Here is a 17386-nt window from a genome sequence, read left to right as displayed (position 1 = left end):
TTATCAAAAGCTTTTTGATGCACCAAACCATTCTTGAATAACGCACAAATGAATTTGACAGTGAGCACGCCAAAATGGTCGTGAGGCTATACCTCCATAATGCTTTAGCGTATTCAGACCAAACGTAGTATATGTCATAGCCATCATGAATTGAGGGTACCTGCACAGTTTCGGAAGAGCACCACCTAGTGCTCACGATATATACGAAAAAAGCACATGTTTGCTTAATGGACATTTGGTAAATATTTTGGTAAAAAAAAAAAGGAAAAAAGTATGCATTGCATAAGAATGCAGTTAAATGCCACCATTGCAAAATTGCAAAAAGTTTTATGAATGAGAATGAATCACTGTAAGCTTGTTGGAGGGGTTACCTCATCTCCTGTGTTGGAGCAGTTATCTCATCTGCTACACAATTGATCATCACTGTATCACAGTATTGCTTAGGGCTGGATGATATGATGCTATAATATTAACATCATAATACACTATATAACATTATAACACACTTTTCTGAGTATTGTGGGTTTCGTCATGTTACTCATTGTACACTATCATGTAAAGTCAGTTTTCATACTCATCAGTGTATTTTCCTTGTTAAATAATGTAGTTGTGTGTAAAAGTGTTAAATCAAATTCTCCCTGAACTTTTTTCATAATATGACTCTGCTAGTTTGTTAGCACATTCTTATCAAAACAGTATATTGAGAAACATATCATGCATTGCGGAAAGTATTTTGCCATAACTTATGCATGCTCAAAACCACACAGTTTTAACTCACAATGAACTTTAATTTGTTTTCCTATTCACAAATTGGTCATTGTTTGGTATAAATCCCTTGACATGTCCCATGACAGAAGTTTCATTATGTTAACACCGCCCACATTCTGAAGAAGTATTATAACATTTTGCACATTTTGAGGTAAAAACATTGTCTAAAAACACCTTTTAATTACAAATGTAAACAATTCAGGTAACAACAGTCGAATCAACAGATGTCCTTGAAGGATTATCAATTGCTTCCTGAGTGGAGTGGAACCTGCATATGTTGTGTGCTTAATATAAACTGATCAGGTTGAACATGCCTATTGACTAATTCTGCTTGATTCCACTGAGGAGTAGTATTGTGCATCTGATTGTATTCCAAATTGATTGTCATGGCTACAGAAATACATAAATACTGGGTTCTGGATCCTCTTGTGTCTTTGGACCTGAAAATCAGGAACATATGCAGGAGAAGGTACATATTGTACATGTTTCAATCCCAATGCTACGAGTAGTCCAATGTAACATATTGCACTCATTTTCAAATTAGACAAAGGTGAAGTTAGATAATCACTAAAGTAAGTTATTTTCTTCTGCAGTGCAGTTAATGGAATTGTTTTAATGTAATAATGTAGCAGATTGATCATATAGGATTCTCTCTGCTTTGAATGACAAAAGTTGAAAACAAATGATAGTATTTGTTTAACGAAGTGCCAATTAAAAAGTCCAAGAAAGCAGCTCTTCCCTTATTTCTACATACTGTATCGTTTGAGTTACTTATTCTTGGTTATTAAATTTCCAACCCTCTGTATGAAACGTCCTAATTTATTTTCATGACCATGCGTGTGTTGAGCTATATGGTTGCTCTGATCAGTACTTGTATTTCCTCTTGTAACGAGAGAGCTTCTTTGTCTCTCTGTTTTATTTAAGGATGCAGTGGTGCCCTGTCCTGAAGAGGTACGTTTAGTCTCAAAGGAACAAAGAGGCTCAAAACGGCTGTACACCCTATTCACTCCAACTTGCTCTCGCTGCCACTGACTGGTGGTGCCCTGTGCCAAATTTCTTCTACTGTCCTGACTCTTGGAATACAGCCGATCTGGTGTTCTCACAGACCCATCACTGTGGAGCTCCTCTGTACTAAAACGAGGAGCAGATGATTCTCCGGTCAAGACAGCAGCAGGATGCTCGTTTCCAGAGATCCTCCCATTTGTCCTTTTCAACATGCTGCTGTCAGTGGATTTCATAGAAATGGCTGTGGAGCTCTGCTGTTTCTCATCCTGCTGTGCTTTATATTCATTGTCATCAGAAATAATGGTGTCAGAGCTGCCATCTGTTTTAAGGCTTGAAATGTGCTTTCTTTTCGGTGAGCTATCCCGCTTCTCTGGAATGTTTAGGAGTGATTTTATTTTCTTGGTGCTATTTTTAAAGAACCGTGGTGATGGTATTACATTGGGTTTGTTCTGGTTGATGGCCTCCACTTCTAGAACTGTTGCTGACATGGTTCTTGAGGGAGGTTCTTGCCAAATAGCGCGTTGCGCATCATTGCTTTCGCACTTTTTGACATCATAATGTGAGATGGATCTCTGGTCCTCTTTGAGGTTTTGGGGATACCCTCCACTTTGCGAATTCGCAACTACTGGATCTTTATCTGTTTGATTTCTCAACAGCTGTCCATACATATGGCTAGAAGTCTCTTTGTTGTTACTATTATATGTGTTATGCCTAGGGTCTGCTACACTATGCCTTTTGTACAAGTTGTCTTGTAGGACCTCATGCTCCTTAACCTGAAATCGGCTTTTAGCTCTGCCAAGACTGGCATATATTATATCTCTTCCTGAGCCAAAGCCTAAATTGTTCCCTGAGTGGTCTGGGACCTGTATACTCCGTCTCTTTAACATAAAGTCATCAGGTTGGACTCGATTGTCCATTAAATCTGTTTGGTTCCACTGCGTTGAGGAATAGTACTTTGCACCTGGCTGTATTCTAAATTGATCCTCACGGTGTACAGATGATAAGGAATCATTTGTGTAACTGTTAGGTTCTGAATCCTCTGGGATGATGGACCTAAAAACCAGTGACGACCTAAGACGAGAGGGCATTGCAGGAACAGGTTTGTTCTCCATCTCGTATTGGTCGAGATAATCATATGATTCTCCAATGGGTGCGTCATTGTTATTGAGGTAGGATTCTATCCTCCATGTGCGCAAAAAAGATTTGGAGGTATTTGCCAAACTTGGTAAGTTTTGCTGCATTGAGAGAACCTGTTTATCATGACCATGGTAGGACTGGCGCAAGTTAGCACTCCTGTTCAGAAAGTTTAATCTGGAGCTTTCATAGGGGTTCTCCATAGCAGCAGAGTAGTTCCCCCCATAACGCCTGATATCTTCTGCCACATTCCAGTTACTGGCGCCATACCTGGGGTGCTGAATAATGTGTGAGAGCTCCCGTTGCTCCCCTGCATAGCTGTGCCGCTTGTTGAACTCCAATGCGTCTTGAAGAAATCTACTATGGTGAGGCATATGAAGCTCTTCCATCGTGCTCTTAAGGCCTGCTTGTCTTTCACAGGTTTGTCGATACACAGAGTCAAGTGTATGCCTCAAATTATCCTTCCTTTGAAAGGGTCTGATGGGATGGCCAAGGTAATTCTCAGTTTTGCCATTGATCCTTCGTTCTGGCAAGACTTCCTGAGACTGGAGCTCAACTGGAATTTTGGAGCGGGCGTAAAGAGTCCGGAACTCCTCATCATAAGACTCCACTAACCCACCGGTTATGACTTGAACCATATTCAGGTGGATCTTTTCACAGGACCACATGAGACTGTGAAAGACAGTGTAAGAAGATTATTTAAATACTTTACATTTCAAACAAACCGAATCAAACCTAAAGATTGTATATTGAAGGAAAACCTGAAAATACTGAATTCAATTTGAATAAATGGCATGACAACATGAGAAATTTGAATGCAGTCTGATTATAAAAAAATGCAAGTGATGTTGCCAAGCTGATACCATTTTGGAGTGTATGTATATCTAGTTTAATGATCTAGTTTATGCACATATTACTTTAGATAATTACAGATTAGTACACTGGAAAATGAATGTAGGAAATACAAGAAATATGAAATATTGCACTCTGTTCACATTTTTTATTTCCCTCCTAAATCTCTGCCTGTTGATCAATCACTATGTATTCTGCTGGTTGCCATAGTCTCCATGTAGTGCCTAGCTAATGTAATAACCATCTCTATGTGTGATCTTGTTTTCTGTGCAAATTCATGCAATTATTTAGCAAGATGTAGTAAACCAGTTTTAGCACAACTCACTAAACATTTTAACTAATATTCTTACAACATTTACAATTGGCTACAGGCTGTTAATGTGCTATTCAAACTAAACGGTTAAAGACAACATTAAACAGAAATGATAATGCAGTCTTCATAATATTTTCTGGGTGAAATAGGTTTAGTGTTTTACTGTATATATTTAGTCTCCAGTCAGTAATCTCAGTTTTTTTTCATTTTGTAACCACAGGTTTCATTCATTATTCTTGACATATTTAAGCTTTATTAATTGTGTATGTAGTGTGTCATTTTTTAGGATGACAGTATTTACTAACTTACCTGTATGATCCAAAAAACACTGTTTGGCAATCGACTAGAAGAAATTTCTGTCCCATGCCTCCACGGAATTTGGCTCCTGATTTGCAAACATACTCCTGGCCTTGCACTGTGCGCACCCTCATATTCTGTAGACGAGGCAAAAGTAAGTTTTCTCTAATAATGTAACGGCAAGGCAATGCATAAAATCAGGCAGATACTGGTCAAGAGCTTCAGTAAATGTTCACATCAAGTATCAGAATGGGGGCAAAATGTGATCTCAGTGACTTTGACCTTGGCATAGTAGTTAGTGCCAGATGGGCTGTCAGATTATGTCAGAGCTCCTGATCTTTAGGGATTTCAGTCTCTAGAGTTTACACAGAAAAAAAAACATCCAGGGAGTGGAAGTTCTGTGGGCAGAAATGCCTTGTTGATGAGAGGACGATTGCCAGACTGGTTTGAGCTGACAGGAGGGCTATGGTCATACAAATAACAAATCTTTACAACCATGGTGAGCAGAAAAAAGCATCTTAGAATGCACAAGATGTTGAACCTTGAGGCGGTTGGACTACGATACCAGAAGACCAGTTGAAGATTGGCAAATCATTGCCTGGAGTTTCCAATCTTCACCTGTATAGTTTTAGCAATTTTAAGAATTGTGCTGCTGCCGCATGATTGGCTGATTGTAATAATAATTATATGAATTATATGAATTATATGAATAATAATAATTGTATAAATGTGCAGGTGTTCAATGACCGTATAATGACTGTATAATCCCGGAAGACTTTCACGTTGGCTCTACATGATGAAAGGTAAAGACTCTCAAGGACAGCGCAAATAAATGTATGTATTCAGCATAGTTAGAGTATGTCACTGAAAGTAAGGCTGTAAAAGTCAGACAACGGCCTAAAATAAATGTTCAGGATCAAAAGCCATTATGTCTGCACAGAAATCTTCTGTGTCTGTTTCATTAGGTGTTGCTCACCAAATGAAGTGATCAATACCTGACATAATCAATCATTTCATTAATCTCATATTTATATATTCAAATAACCCATACAAACATGATAAGAGCTTCCTATGAGGATTTAAAATGACCAGTATTATCCAAAACAGACATGGAAGGTGCAAGTCATTTAACAGAAGTGGTGGGAAAGTAAACTTTACTTCGGCCCACTAGTAAATAATACTACTACCTCAAGGCAAAGCACAAGGGGCAACAATTTCAAGCAATTCGAGTGTCATTTCTATCATTCAACTAGAGAGAAGAAGGATTTTTTAAGTCTGCCACTTAAAAAGAAATGGTAATATGATGTTGCTTTTGTTCTTGTGTGCAAGAAAATCTGACCTGCAGAATTTCTGTGAAGCTTATCTAAGACAATGATTAAAGGTCTAGCATAGAAAGTGACAAGGACAAACACAGCTCTTTCTTTTTTTTTTTTTTTGCATTTGAATTTCCTTTAAATGAGAAAGCTTAAGAAGTTCTGTGTGAAACAAATGGGGAATTATGAATGACAGTTGAGAGAGTGAAAATCTTACATGAAACTGATCAGTTATTCCTAAACAGCATGTCTGCATAATGAGTGTAAAGGAAAAAAAAGAAAGGTCACTCACCCTGAGTCTTTGAATTTGGATGTCAAGGTTTGCAGTCATAGTGAGAAAGCCTTTGAAATGAATGTGATCCAGAAGGATATACACGGGAACACCTCGGATAGATGCGTCGACTACCTCTTTAAAAATGTCTACATCAGTAAACACATCCATGGCAATTGCAATGACCTGTATGAAAACAAGACAGATGAAAATGTATCAAAAGTGCACAATTACTGGACATTTTCTGTACATGTAGCGCAACACCTCAGTGCTGCCTCATTGATCTGTTAATCATTAATGGCTTGGAAAATTACTCAGAACTGAGAAAGGTAAAAGCAGATGTTTTAAAGGAAACTTCCTCAAGTCTATAAGCAAAGACGTGATCCATAGGGCCTCGCAGTTGCACTACAGAGCATTGAAATTGCACATGTGCAGACTGTACATGAAAGCTCCTACAATAGAAGCATCACGAATCTGCCAAGCAACAATATATATCCTCACAGTCAGCATCGTAATGGTGAGGTAGGTCAGGTAGATTAAGGTCATAACTTTCCAGGAGATGCTTGCCATTTTAATCAGACCTTGTATCTTACCGGAATTCCAGCATTACTCTATTCAAGCTTCAACAAGTACAAGTTGATGAGTTGGTAAGGCTGTAGCACGCTAAAGTCTTACAGCACCACACCCTGTGGTATTTCACATGTTTTCAGAATCTAGGTCATAGAAAGTACTAGACATTGCAAAATCTAACCACACACACACACATATATATATAGACAGATCCATAAGTATTTGGACAATTTGGGCAGTGACACAATCAATTTTCATAATTTTGCTTCTGTACACCACCATTAAATTAAGCAATCAAGATGTGATTGAGTTGTAGACTTTCAGCTTTATTTCAAGGGATTTAACAAAAATTAACATGCATTAACCTTTTAGGAATTACAGACATTTTTTACAGAGTCCCTCCATTTTCACAGGCTCAAAAGTAATTGGAATTGACTGATAAGCAGTTTAATGGCCAGGTGTGGCCTGTTTCCTCATTATGTCATGACAGAGTAAGTAGATAAAATGTATGGAGTTGATTCAAAGCGTTGAATTTGCATTTGGTAGTTGTTCAAGGGAAGTTGAACAATGTGCGGTCCAAAGGGGTGCCGATGCAAGTGAAGGAGGATATCATTAGGCTGAAAAACCAAAACAGACCTATGAGAGAGATAGCAGAAACTTTAGTTGGCCAAATCAACAATTTGGTACATTCGTAAAAAGAAGGAATGCACTGGCGAGCTCAGTTTCCAGACCCTGGAAGACCACGGGAGAAAACTAAAGTGGATCATCACAGAATTCTTTCCTTGTTGAAGAAAAACCCCTTCACAACACCTAGCCAAGTCAAGAACACTCTGGAGGAGGTAGGTGTATCATTGTGAAAATCTACAATCAAGAGAAGCCTTCATAAATGTAAATAGAGACGTTTTATTTCAAGATGCAAACCAAGATGTAACACTCAAAAACAGAAAGGCCAGATTAGACTTTGCTAAAAAAAAAACTAAAAAATAAAAAAATAAACAAAAGCCTGACCAGTTCTGATGCAAGATTAACTTGTACCAGAATGATGAGAAGAGAAGAATATGGAGAAAGAAAGGAAGGGCTCATGATCCAAAGCATACCACATCATCTGTCAAACATGGTGGAGGCAGTGTTATGGCATGGGCATGTTTGGTTGCCAATAGAACTGGGTCACTGATGTTTATTGATGATGTGACTGCTGATAGAAGTAGCAGGATGAATTCTGAAGTGTATAGATTCAGTCAAATGCAGCAAAACTGATAGGGCAGCGCTTCACATGTACAGATGGATAATGACCCAAAACATACCGCGAAAGCAAACCCAAGAGCTTCTTAAGGCAAATTAAATGTTCTTAAATGTCTGATGACCTCGGCCCAATTGAGCATATTTTTCACTTACTGAAGACAAAACTGAAGGCAGAAAAACCCACAAACAAGCAGGAACCGAAGGTGGTTGCAGTATAGGCCTGGCAAAGCATCTCAAGGAGGAAACTCAGCATTTGGTGAGGTCCATGGGTTTCAGACTTCAGATTTGCATCCAAGTATTAAAATTAATCCTAATATTTATGATTCTGTTAGTTTGTCCAATTATTTTTGAGCCTGTGAAAATGGAGGGACTCTTAAAAAATTATGGGTCATAAACAGTTAATGCAATATTTTTGTTAAACTTTATATATATAGTTATATTTATATGACTATTATTATATTTAATAACTTTATTTTTGAAAAAACAACTTAAAAGCTCATGCCAAGTTGTACATGTACATTTGCCTTATCTTCAACGAACGTGGAAGCAGATATATTGAATTTGAGAAAAATCTAACATGAAACTATTCTGTTATGGTTCCTTGGTTATAATAGTAATAAACCTCGAATGTTGTGAAATTATACCATTATTTCATTATCTTATACCACAGCACTGCTGAATTCTCAATTTTGAATTTTCAGACAGCATTGATCTATAATAGCACAGCTTGGACAGTAGTTTAGGTTTTCTGACATTGCACATAGGATTGCATATTTTGTCCTATTACCTTCGAGAAAAAGGGAAAATAGAGGCTGGTAAGGGAACAACTGCTTATAGCTGCTGTAATGTGATAAAGTGATAACAGAAACTAACTTGTTTCACACATGGAACATAACTACAAAAGCAAAAAATGTGTTGTTCTTTAATTTATAAACAAAAAATAGCAAATCTGAGTGGTGAAAGAGTAATAAGACATTTTATATTTAAAAAAAAAATACAACTTCAGAGTAGTAAATGTTGTGGCATCACACCACTCCGACGCTGATTATTTTTCTAAAACAGCATGTCCGTCATGTTTTATTCCTTACATAACGGGCAATCACAATTGGCCTCTCCATCTGAAACTGAAATACTGAGACTGCCAACATTTGCAACAGTTGAACGTAATTTTCACTCTTATATAAACTTGACCACTTCTGGGCACCACAGGGTACAAACTAATCACAGTTTAAATGCAAAGTGTTCGGTTGAATTTAAACATTTATGAGCCTTGCTATGCTTTTCCTGCCTCTGATGTATATTTCTTCCTTAACAGCTCTAGAGAATGGTTGTGCTACGCCAGAAAAGCATACAAAATTGTGATAATTTAACACATTTACTGATTTTTGTGATAAATTAGCATGTCAGATTCATTGCATCACATTTTGCAGGTATTGTATTGACTAGCAACGAAGCAAAGGCATGTTTTCAATTGGCTATAAATGAGACAAGGACCAATATTCTTCTGAACGTAGGCATGCAGTCTTCAAAAAATGACAGCAAATGACATCAATTTAATTACTTTATATGTGGATACTCCATAATATGCATAGTATATCAGTTAACTAATGTATGTACTAAATGTCACTTAAACTGGTTCCACAAAATTCACAAAAGTCACTTGCTTATGACAGTTTATTACCAACCATTCATTGTTTGACAAGTACAGATGCATTTGCACTGGTGTTAATTTGACTACCAAAATTATTAGTACCAGTTCAAAAGCAATAAGGCACAAGGGAAAAATATTTTCACATATTTCATTCTTTTAAAGCTGATTATCATTAACAGCAGCTGGTTGTTAATCTGCAGCTTGTTGTGCCTCCTGATAACTCAAAAGCAGAAACAAGGACTCCAAAATCTTTACATAGTTTTAATTATCAAGCTCACACTTTGTACAATGTTCCTTTCTCAGCTGAAGGCAACCACATTTCTAAGGGTCCTTTTAAACACAGTCTAACCAAAACATGCCTTATTAGATTCATTAGGTCAATTTAGCATCAAGAAACGATGCTCCCTACATTCATATTCACTTTCCACTTTCTGTGTCGGTTCAGTCGAATCAGTCTTTATTTATTTAGTTTTCACTTCTTTGTCTGTCAGAATTAATCACATAATGATCTAATATACCACCTTTCCTGTCAGTATTTCCATGTTTATGTCCTATTCTCTGGATATTACTTTCAGATGAATAACCGTTGCTCAGGATGTTATCCATCTCACATCTTAGCTTCAGCGCAGTTCCATCTTCAGTGTTTTCCTACCCTGTTGTTTACATATTTCCACTGGAGCCCATGATCCTACATGATATCTTAACCTTATCTCATGAGAAGGTCATAAGAATTTCATATGCATTAAGTTGCTAGGAAAGGTAAAGACGTTAACGTCAACCATATCTTTATAGATTTTTTTTTCTGAATTGAGTCCTGCAGATTTTTCTGCATTGGCGAGTGTGTGAAAGTGTTGGATATCTACTTGAGCTCTCTACCCAATTTCCTCATTTGTGACAGTCGATTGAGTATGACAGATAGATGTGTTCAATGGAAGTCAATCTCTTCCTAATGAACACTGAAAATGACATATAACATGACAGATAACAGAATACGCTCTGTCCCTAAAAACACATTCTGGAAACACACTGACATACTGAAAGGTTGTCTGTTGGTGTGCTGTAATGTGGAGATTTCATTATGTCAGCCATTAAAAAGCTATTTCTTGCAAGGATTCAATGAACACTTGCTCTTGTTTTACTCCTATAAGGCCAAAGAACTAAGTCAAAGCCATGGGAAAGAGACTTCCCTCTTGGTGCATTCTTTATCAGCACATCTGCTGCATCCACCATTTAAATTCCACTGAATTGCTAGTGAAGTCCAAGCATTACAATAATCAATTCCTAGTCTTTTAGCATTAGGTGCTGAGAAACAAACAAAAAAAAAGCTCACACCCTGGTAGCACTGCCCAAAAAAAAAATCTGTATGCATATGTTGTCAGGCAGGGTTCTTTCAGTCACACCCAGATAGCTTAGGAAAGGGTGCGGACGGATGAACTATTCATTGCGTAATTTATTATCTTTGTCTGAGCTGAGTATGTTTAGTCAATTTTAGGTGAAACTAATGTGAGTGGCTTCTATCGATTGATCACGTCTACTGATTTACGTCTGGTCATATTTAAATGCCTTTCAATAATGGCATTAGAAGTCGTTTAGACTGATTTAATTCAGAGGCTAATGTTTATATGTAAATTTCCACAGTGATAAGACAGGTCAGATGTAGTGTTGTATGTTGACTCTTCTCTCACAAGGCAAACAGGGACCTTGTCATAATTCAGGTTGTTTAACAATGCAACATGCTGCACGTTGGAACACGTGGAAACACTATTTGTTTAGCAACATGTGGGCCTTTGGTGCATTTATGCAATATAATGTATATTTTTTAAATTAACTAGGCTAAAATTAATTAACCAGAGTATGACTTACATGTCACTGTGCCTTTGGTTATTATTTAAATTGAAAATGTGGAAGTAAGACTCTGATTGACATAATTTTACTCCTTTTTGACGTGCCCAAAGCAGCCATTTTCGTGAATGCATCTGCTAAATGTTTTAAATCAGCCAACAGCCCAATTTCCACACAGAATGTTAACATCAAATACTCCAGAAGGCCAGATGAGGCAAAAAGCAGCAATTGCTGTTTTGGACATAGTTGGACGTAGTTAGCAACACTGAATGTTATTTTTGTTGTTGTTGTTGTTGTTGTTGTTGGAGAAACTCAGATAAAAGTAGCACTTTGGCCACTTTGGCATGTTAGCATAGAATTTTTGTGTTCACAGAACAAGAGAAGACATGACGTCAATATCTCGTCAGCCAAATTGATCTGCTGCAGTCCAAACAATTCAGTACCCATAAGTTTCTTACATCTTGTGACCTCTCTTCACATCTTTGCTAATGTCTTGACAACAAGTGCTGCGGCTTGTCTTTGGAAAGTGCTTCAGAGCCTGTCCTAACATTCCCTATTATTTTAAAGATGTGTGTAGAGCTACAGGTACCACACACAAACACACATACACACATTAAAAAAAAGATTAAAAATCATAAAGTGACATTTATCACACTATATGCAGCCGTAAGAAAACTTATGATGAGCGTACTAAATTGGATAAACATGACTAACTATTTGAAAGATGTTAGCTTGATTTCCTCACTGCCCCATTTAGCTTCATAGAGTTAATATCACACCTAGTGGTTAAAAATTGGGATCTGCAACAAGTGCTAAAAGATGGCCTCTGGGGTAGGACTCACACTGCCCAAAAATGAATATTTTCAGTGGAGGAGCAGCAGCAGTTGCCATGGTTGTGGCTGGTTTAGAAATAATCTGCAATCTGCCAAAAAATGTTTATAGCAAATAATTTGCATTCAATCCAATACATTCCTGCAAACAAATGCAAAGAGTAAGTGGAGGCTATGGTGTACAGAATCATTTCTACTGTGAAATATATTTCAGGGAAAGCAGGATTATGGAGCGGATAATGCCGGTACATCAAAAACGCTTGAGCACCATGGTGACCTTGTTTTGTATGCAAAGGTTGAGGGGAAAAAAAGAAAAATGTGCATCCCTTTTCCAATGCTCGAATATTTTGGGGTAATTTCAGGCCTTTTATGTTTTTTTATATATAGTTGGGCTGGAATTTTTGCTGAAACATGGCAATGTTGCCATGGTTGAAAAAAGGTACATCTAAAACTGCTCAAAATGAGTTACTAGACTGAATGACAGCATGTTGTTGATTCTCCACCCCCTATTACAGGGTTACTCTGAAAATTCACTACATAGTAGCCTATAGCATAAGTCAAGTGTGATAGCCCCTTGACTTAATTTTGTGTGAGGCTGTGTTGTTATTTAACGCCGTCCTTTCCCACCAAAATCTATGGTCAAAATCTATGAGCTGCTGCTGATATACATCTTAACTGAAATGCCACAAAAGACAAAGACACTTGTTTAGGCAAGCAGACTGTGCCTCTGCGTCACATCACCATTACCTGTCTAGCTTCTTGGATATTTTTCCTCAATACCTCCTTGATGGTGGGGCTGTTTAACCTGGGTGGATGGTAAAGCAGGTCTATGTTGGTCTGGAGTCTGTTGTGCATGACCTCTGGCCAACCGAGATCCAAGTCTGGAGGAGCAGCATCGGAATGTGTGGGCCAGTATGTCCCTGTGGAGGCCTCCTCATCCCTGGGACTCTCTACCTCCTCTATGTCTTCACTGACAGGTAGTTGTTCTGTATTCTGTGTTATGAAGTCAATCTCATCCTCAGAAAGGAAGCTTGCGATTTTCTCAGCTTGGATGAATTCTTGATATATTTGTTTGCCACCACTGACAAGACAGTCAATGGCTAGCCGATAAGCTTCCTTATAATGTGGCAGGATGAAATCCTCAGTGCTGAAGTCCTCTTTCAAGGATGAGAGCATAGATAGATTGGATTCCATTATGCCTGGGCCTTGGATCATCTCTCCTCAAAAGTAGCCACCACCTGATGAAAGAAAGCATACAGTCTTATGGAAGATGCTTTTTTTTTAAAAAAAAAAAAAAAAAAAAAAAAAAGGAAATGTGTTCTAATTTTAATCCATACAACAGTTCTATGGCTTTATCTTGAACATGTTCCAGTGTTCATGTTCTATTTTCCATCATGTTAACAGATGAAACAAGGCTTTATTGGCATATTACTATTGTTCTGCCAAAAGCGTAAAATGACAAAGGTTTGTCCATTCTAATGTAAACTGAATCATCAGGGAAAATAATGGGATGGTGTGCATTTCACAACAAATACAAAAGAAAAACAGAAGGCAACTGTTAAAGGCATGGTTCACTGTTATTGCCCCATGGCCACAGCACACATGGAAAACTTGCTCAGCCAGGTTCCAGCAAAGGTGGTTAATGGAATACTGCTCTGGATACAAGAGATTAAAAAAAACAGCTCTGCGGTTGAAACAAGCAAAGGTAGAGATCAGCACACTTCCCCAAACTAAATGCTGTAAGAATCCACCAGACAGTAGACTCTGCTTCTTAGTCTCTGTGCAAACTATGTAAATTATGCCATCCCTGATTAGACGCTACTAGCTAGCCCAGCTGTTCAGCCCCCACAGTATACTATTATTACACACTGTTTTTCTGCATTGTGTAAAGAGATTTAATGCCGCTAACTTTTACTTGATCCACATTAAGGAGTCATTGTTTCTTAATGCAAAGATTCATTCAATGACAATGTCTGTTCACTACAACTGAACAATGTGGGAAATTCCTAAAAGAATGTGGTAAACAGACAATAAAAAAACTGTCATAGTCTGTATAAACACTTGACAACATCTGTGCTACTTAATGTTAAACTGTCTTCTTGAAAAGATAATGACCTCAAGTTCTTCAGCTATGATAATTGCCAAATAATAGGTCAAATGGAAAATGGACTTACATAAGGAATATTACTAGTATATATGTGTGTGTGTGTGTGTAAATATAGTATATCATATAGTATATAAGTCACTCACTTGCCATTTCTGTAACCAAACTTAATTCTTTATGACTTACTTGAACGGTCAGTTACAGGAAGATCCTCTGGAGTGTTGGTAATGCATTTCTATCCAATTCTAATCCATTTCTAATAGAGATTAAATGTTGAAGAGTTGAAAAGAAATATGAATCTTTACTGCTGCCGAGTGAAGGCAGGAAACAAAAAAGAACCGGAGATGTCACAACTTGAAAAGTGCTGGGAAGAAGAATGGGTGGAGATTCATAAAACTGAAACGTTCTCCCTGGCCACAGGCAACAGACCTGTTTGAGCCACTCTTAGCCACACCTCTGTGTCTCTTTCCTTCTTTATCTTTTCCCAACCCCCTCCCTCCTCCTTGTACAAAAAAAACAGATCAGAGTTCACTTGGAAACTAGTGAATACTTCTCTTTATTTGGTCTAATTATATCTATTTTTTTGTCTATAAAACACAGTGAGTAGTTATGATATGCAGTGACATACAGCATCTTTTTTTTTTAGATATTTATTTTCTTTGTACCGAAAGAATGTATGAATGTGTAGGAAGAAGTGTTATATACTGGGAGCTTTATATGCATTGTTTTAGGCTATATGTTTGAATAATCATACTGGATATTAAAAAAAAAGCTGGAAGTAATGCAGTGGAACACTCAAACGTTTAACAAAAAGCACAAATTTGATTTCTCAAGAAGACAAACACTAAATCTCATCTAAAAAGTGAACATTGTATTCTGACCAAACTTGGTACAGGTACAAATAGTAATTAGTGGGTGTGGACGAGGCAGGGTCGAGATAGGATCTGGATAGACCAGGAAGTATACAGGAAACAAAACAAAGAGTAACAGGAAGCAAAACATATTAAACAGAAAATGGTGATGACTTTCAGACTGGTCCATGTTTGTAACTACTGCAGGCAACCATGTAAAGCGTAAAACTACTGAGCAGAAATACGCGTTACAGTAGATGGACATATTGTTATTACTTTGACTGCTTATGGTCAAAATAGTCCTCTACTTGACAGATTCTATTTATTGTATAGATCAAAATTTATCAAAATTGAGGATACAGTCACTGGTCTCTTATCTACACCCCTTTAACTGAACAACGTTTTTCACATCATGACACACTTCTTGAGACGTTTTGAGACGCAAAAACTTGAAAGTTAAATACAAATGCAGTTTACAATGGGATTACTCTGGTGGCTTGTAGGTGAAAATGACATGTATGTGGCATGTGGCAGGTTGTGACATGATGGGAATGTGGTTGCAGCGTGGACAAAACACATAATTAGGGACTTTATTATGAGGTAAAGCCCTAAACACTGAGTTGTACTACAATAGTCCATGTTTTTAGACATTATTATCATTGAAACTCTATTGTGTATCTCATTTTTCAGTATTTTGACTGTTCAATAAGCAAAAATGTACAGTAATGTTCATTAAAAGGAAATATCTATGTCCTAAACATAATAATTAAAAAGTATATTATTTTAAAATAATAAATAATAAATAATTAAACCATAATCAACAGTTTTTCTCTACAAGCAAGAGGATTTTTCTTCTAAGACCTTCAAAGTGAAAAGGTAATCATTTCAGGTTTTATTTAATTTGATCATGTATCAGATGTGTTCCTGATGATTATTTATATGGCGGTTAAACACACTTTTATTCAAGTATGCTGTAGTGCGGGGATATTCAACTAAAATTTGCAAAGGCCAAGTTACACAAAATTTCTTGTTTACGAAGGTTCAGATATACTTTTAATGCTTAAGTAATGACTACTGGTCAAATCTGGCTACAAATTAGGCAATTTGAAGTTGTGTTTTGTTTCATATTGGTACCAACTCAATAGGTGAAATGTGTATTATGAATTTTGTTGCATCGAGAATAAACACACGCTTCTCTATCCTTTCTCTTTTCATCATGGACGTTTTTAAACATTAGACTTTTGTTAACTTGATTCTGAGGTACATTAGATCTGCATATTTACAGATTTTTTGTGTTGTACACAGCAAAGAGTAAAAAGTAGAATCAGTAATCCACTCAACAAGTGAGTGAGAAATTGTGTAAGAGAGATAACACACCTTCATGGTTTGGTAAACAAAGTAAGCTATAAGATGGTGGTCTTCATAAGTTACCTTTTCTATACAAGTGGTCTTTTTTCGTGTAAGGAAATGTAAATAAAGTACTTCCATTATACCTTTCTTATGCAGTGGTATAACAAATTTTAAGAATGTTGGCTGTATTGTTTAACAGCAGACATTACTCAGGTGGGTGTAGAGTTTTAAGTCCATTTGAAAGTATATTATGACGTTTAGGTCCCACAACTGGTTTCTTTCCCTTGAGCGAGTTGCGTTGTTGGTGAGTCATGTGAGAGTCTCATTGTTAATGCAGCCATCACTTCTATGCAGGCTATCTTGTGTTGCCTGTAAGCTTGTTTGGGCAGGTACTTTGACTTGTATATTTCTTTCGCAAGACGAAATACAAAACACTGCTGGGCGACAGATGATCACATACAAGATTCCAAGGCACAGGTTATCATGTCCATCTACCACTCTCAAGATAATGAGAACTATATTCAACTGTTGTTGAACTATACTACTATTATTGGACTCCTACTGTTCTGGGAATTAGTCTAGGCTGAATATGAAAGATCTCCTAGTACTCTCACAAAGGCATGATTATTTTTTTTTTTTTTTGCCTCTGCAACTGAGTGTGGAATTATCATTGTAATTAGCACATGAACTGTTTAACTGAGATTTTGCTCCATACAGGTTCAAGGTCACAGCCAAGTCAAATGTCTGAAATAGTTTTTCTTCAATAGCTTCCTTTTATTTGTCATACAAAGATGTTACTTACACCTTCATAGTCAGAAACTCAAGCCTCATTTTCATCGCTATGTACAATTTTTGCTATCGGTCCATCTGTTCTATCCATCCATCAGTGTGTCAGTGTGTCTGTTTGAGATTCTCGTTAGTGTGATATCTCAAGAACAAGAGGTTGAATGTTTTTAGGATTTATATGGAATTATTGCTGTAACCAGCAGATGA

The 17386-nt window shown here is 37.1% G+C and overlaps 1 protein-coding gene across 1 annotated transcript; it reads right to left on the bottom strand.

Moving 5' to 3' along the window:
- Positions 1 to 767: 767 nt before the first annotated feature.
- fam83b (family with sequence similarity 83 member B) lies at positions 768 to 15829 on the bottom strand. Its single transcript, XM_026939529.3, has 5 exons — positions 14379 to 15829; positions 12836 to 13326; positions 5975 to 6139; positions 4382 to 4506; positions 768 to 3579 (listed from the first exon to the last, which is right to left on the bottom strand). Exons 2-5 carry the CDS (start codon positions 13301 to 13303, stop codon positions 1536 to 1538), a joined length of 2802 nt encoding a protein of 933 aa, XP_026795330.3. The 5' UTR covers positions 13304 to 13326; positions 14379 to 15829; the 3' UTR covers positions 768 to 1535.
- Positions 15830 to 17386: the final 1557 nt, after the last annotated feature.

This window comes from Pangasianodon hypophthalmus, chromosome 3, assembly GCF_027358585.1.
Source record: "Pangasianodon hypophthalmus isolate fPanHyp1 chromosome 3, fPanHyp1.pri, whole genome shotgun sequence".
Classification (NCBI taxonomy): domain Eukaryota; kingdom Metazoa; phylum Chordata; class Actinopteri; order Siluriformes; family Pangasiidae; genus Pangasianodon; species Pangasianodon hypophthalmus.
Note: the sequence above shows the minus strand (reverse complement) of the source record. Positions and strands in the feature narration are given on the sequence as shown.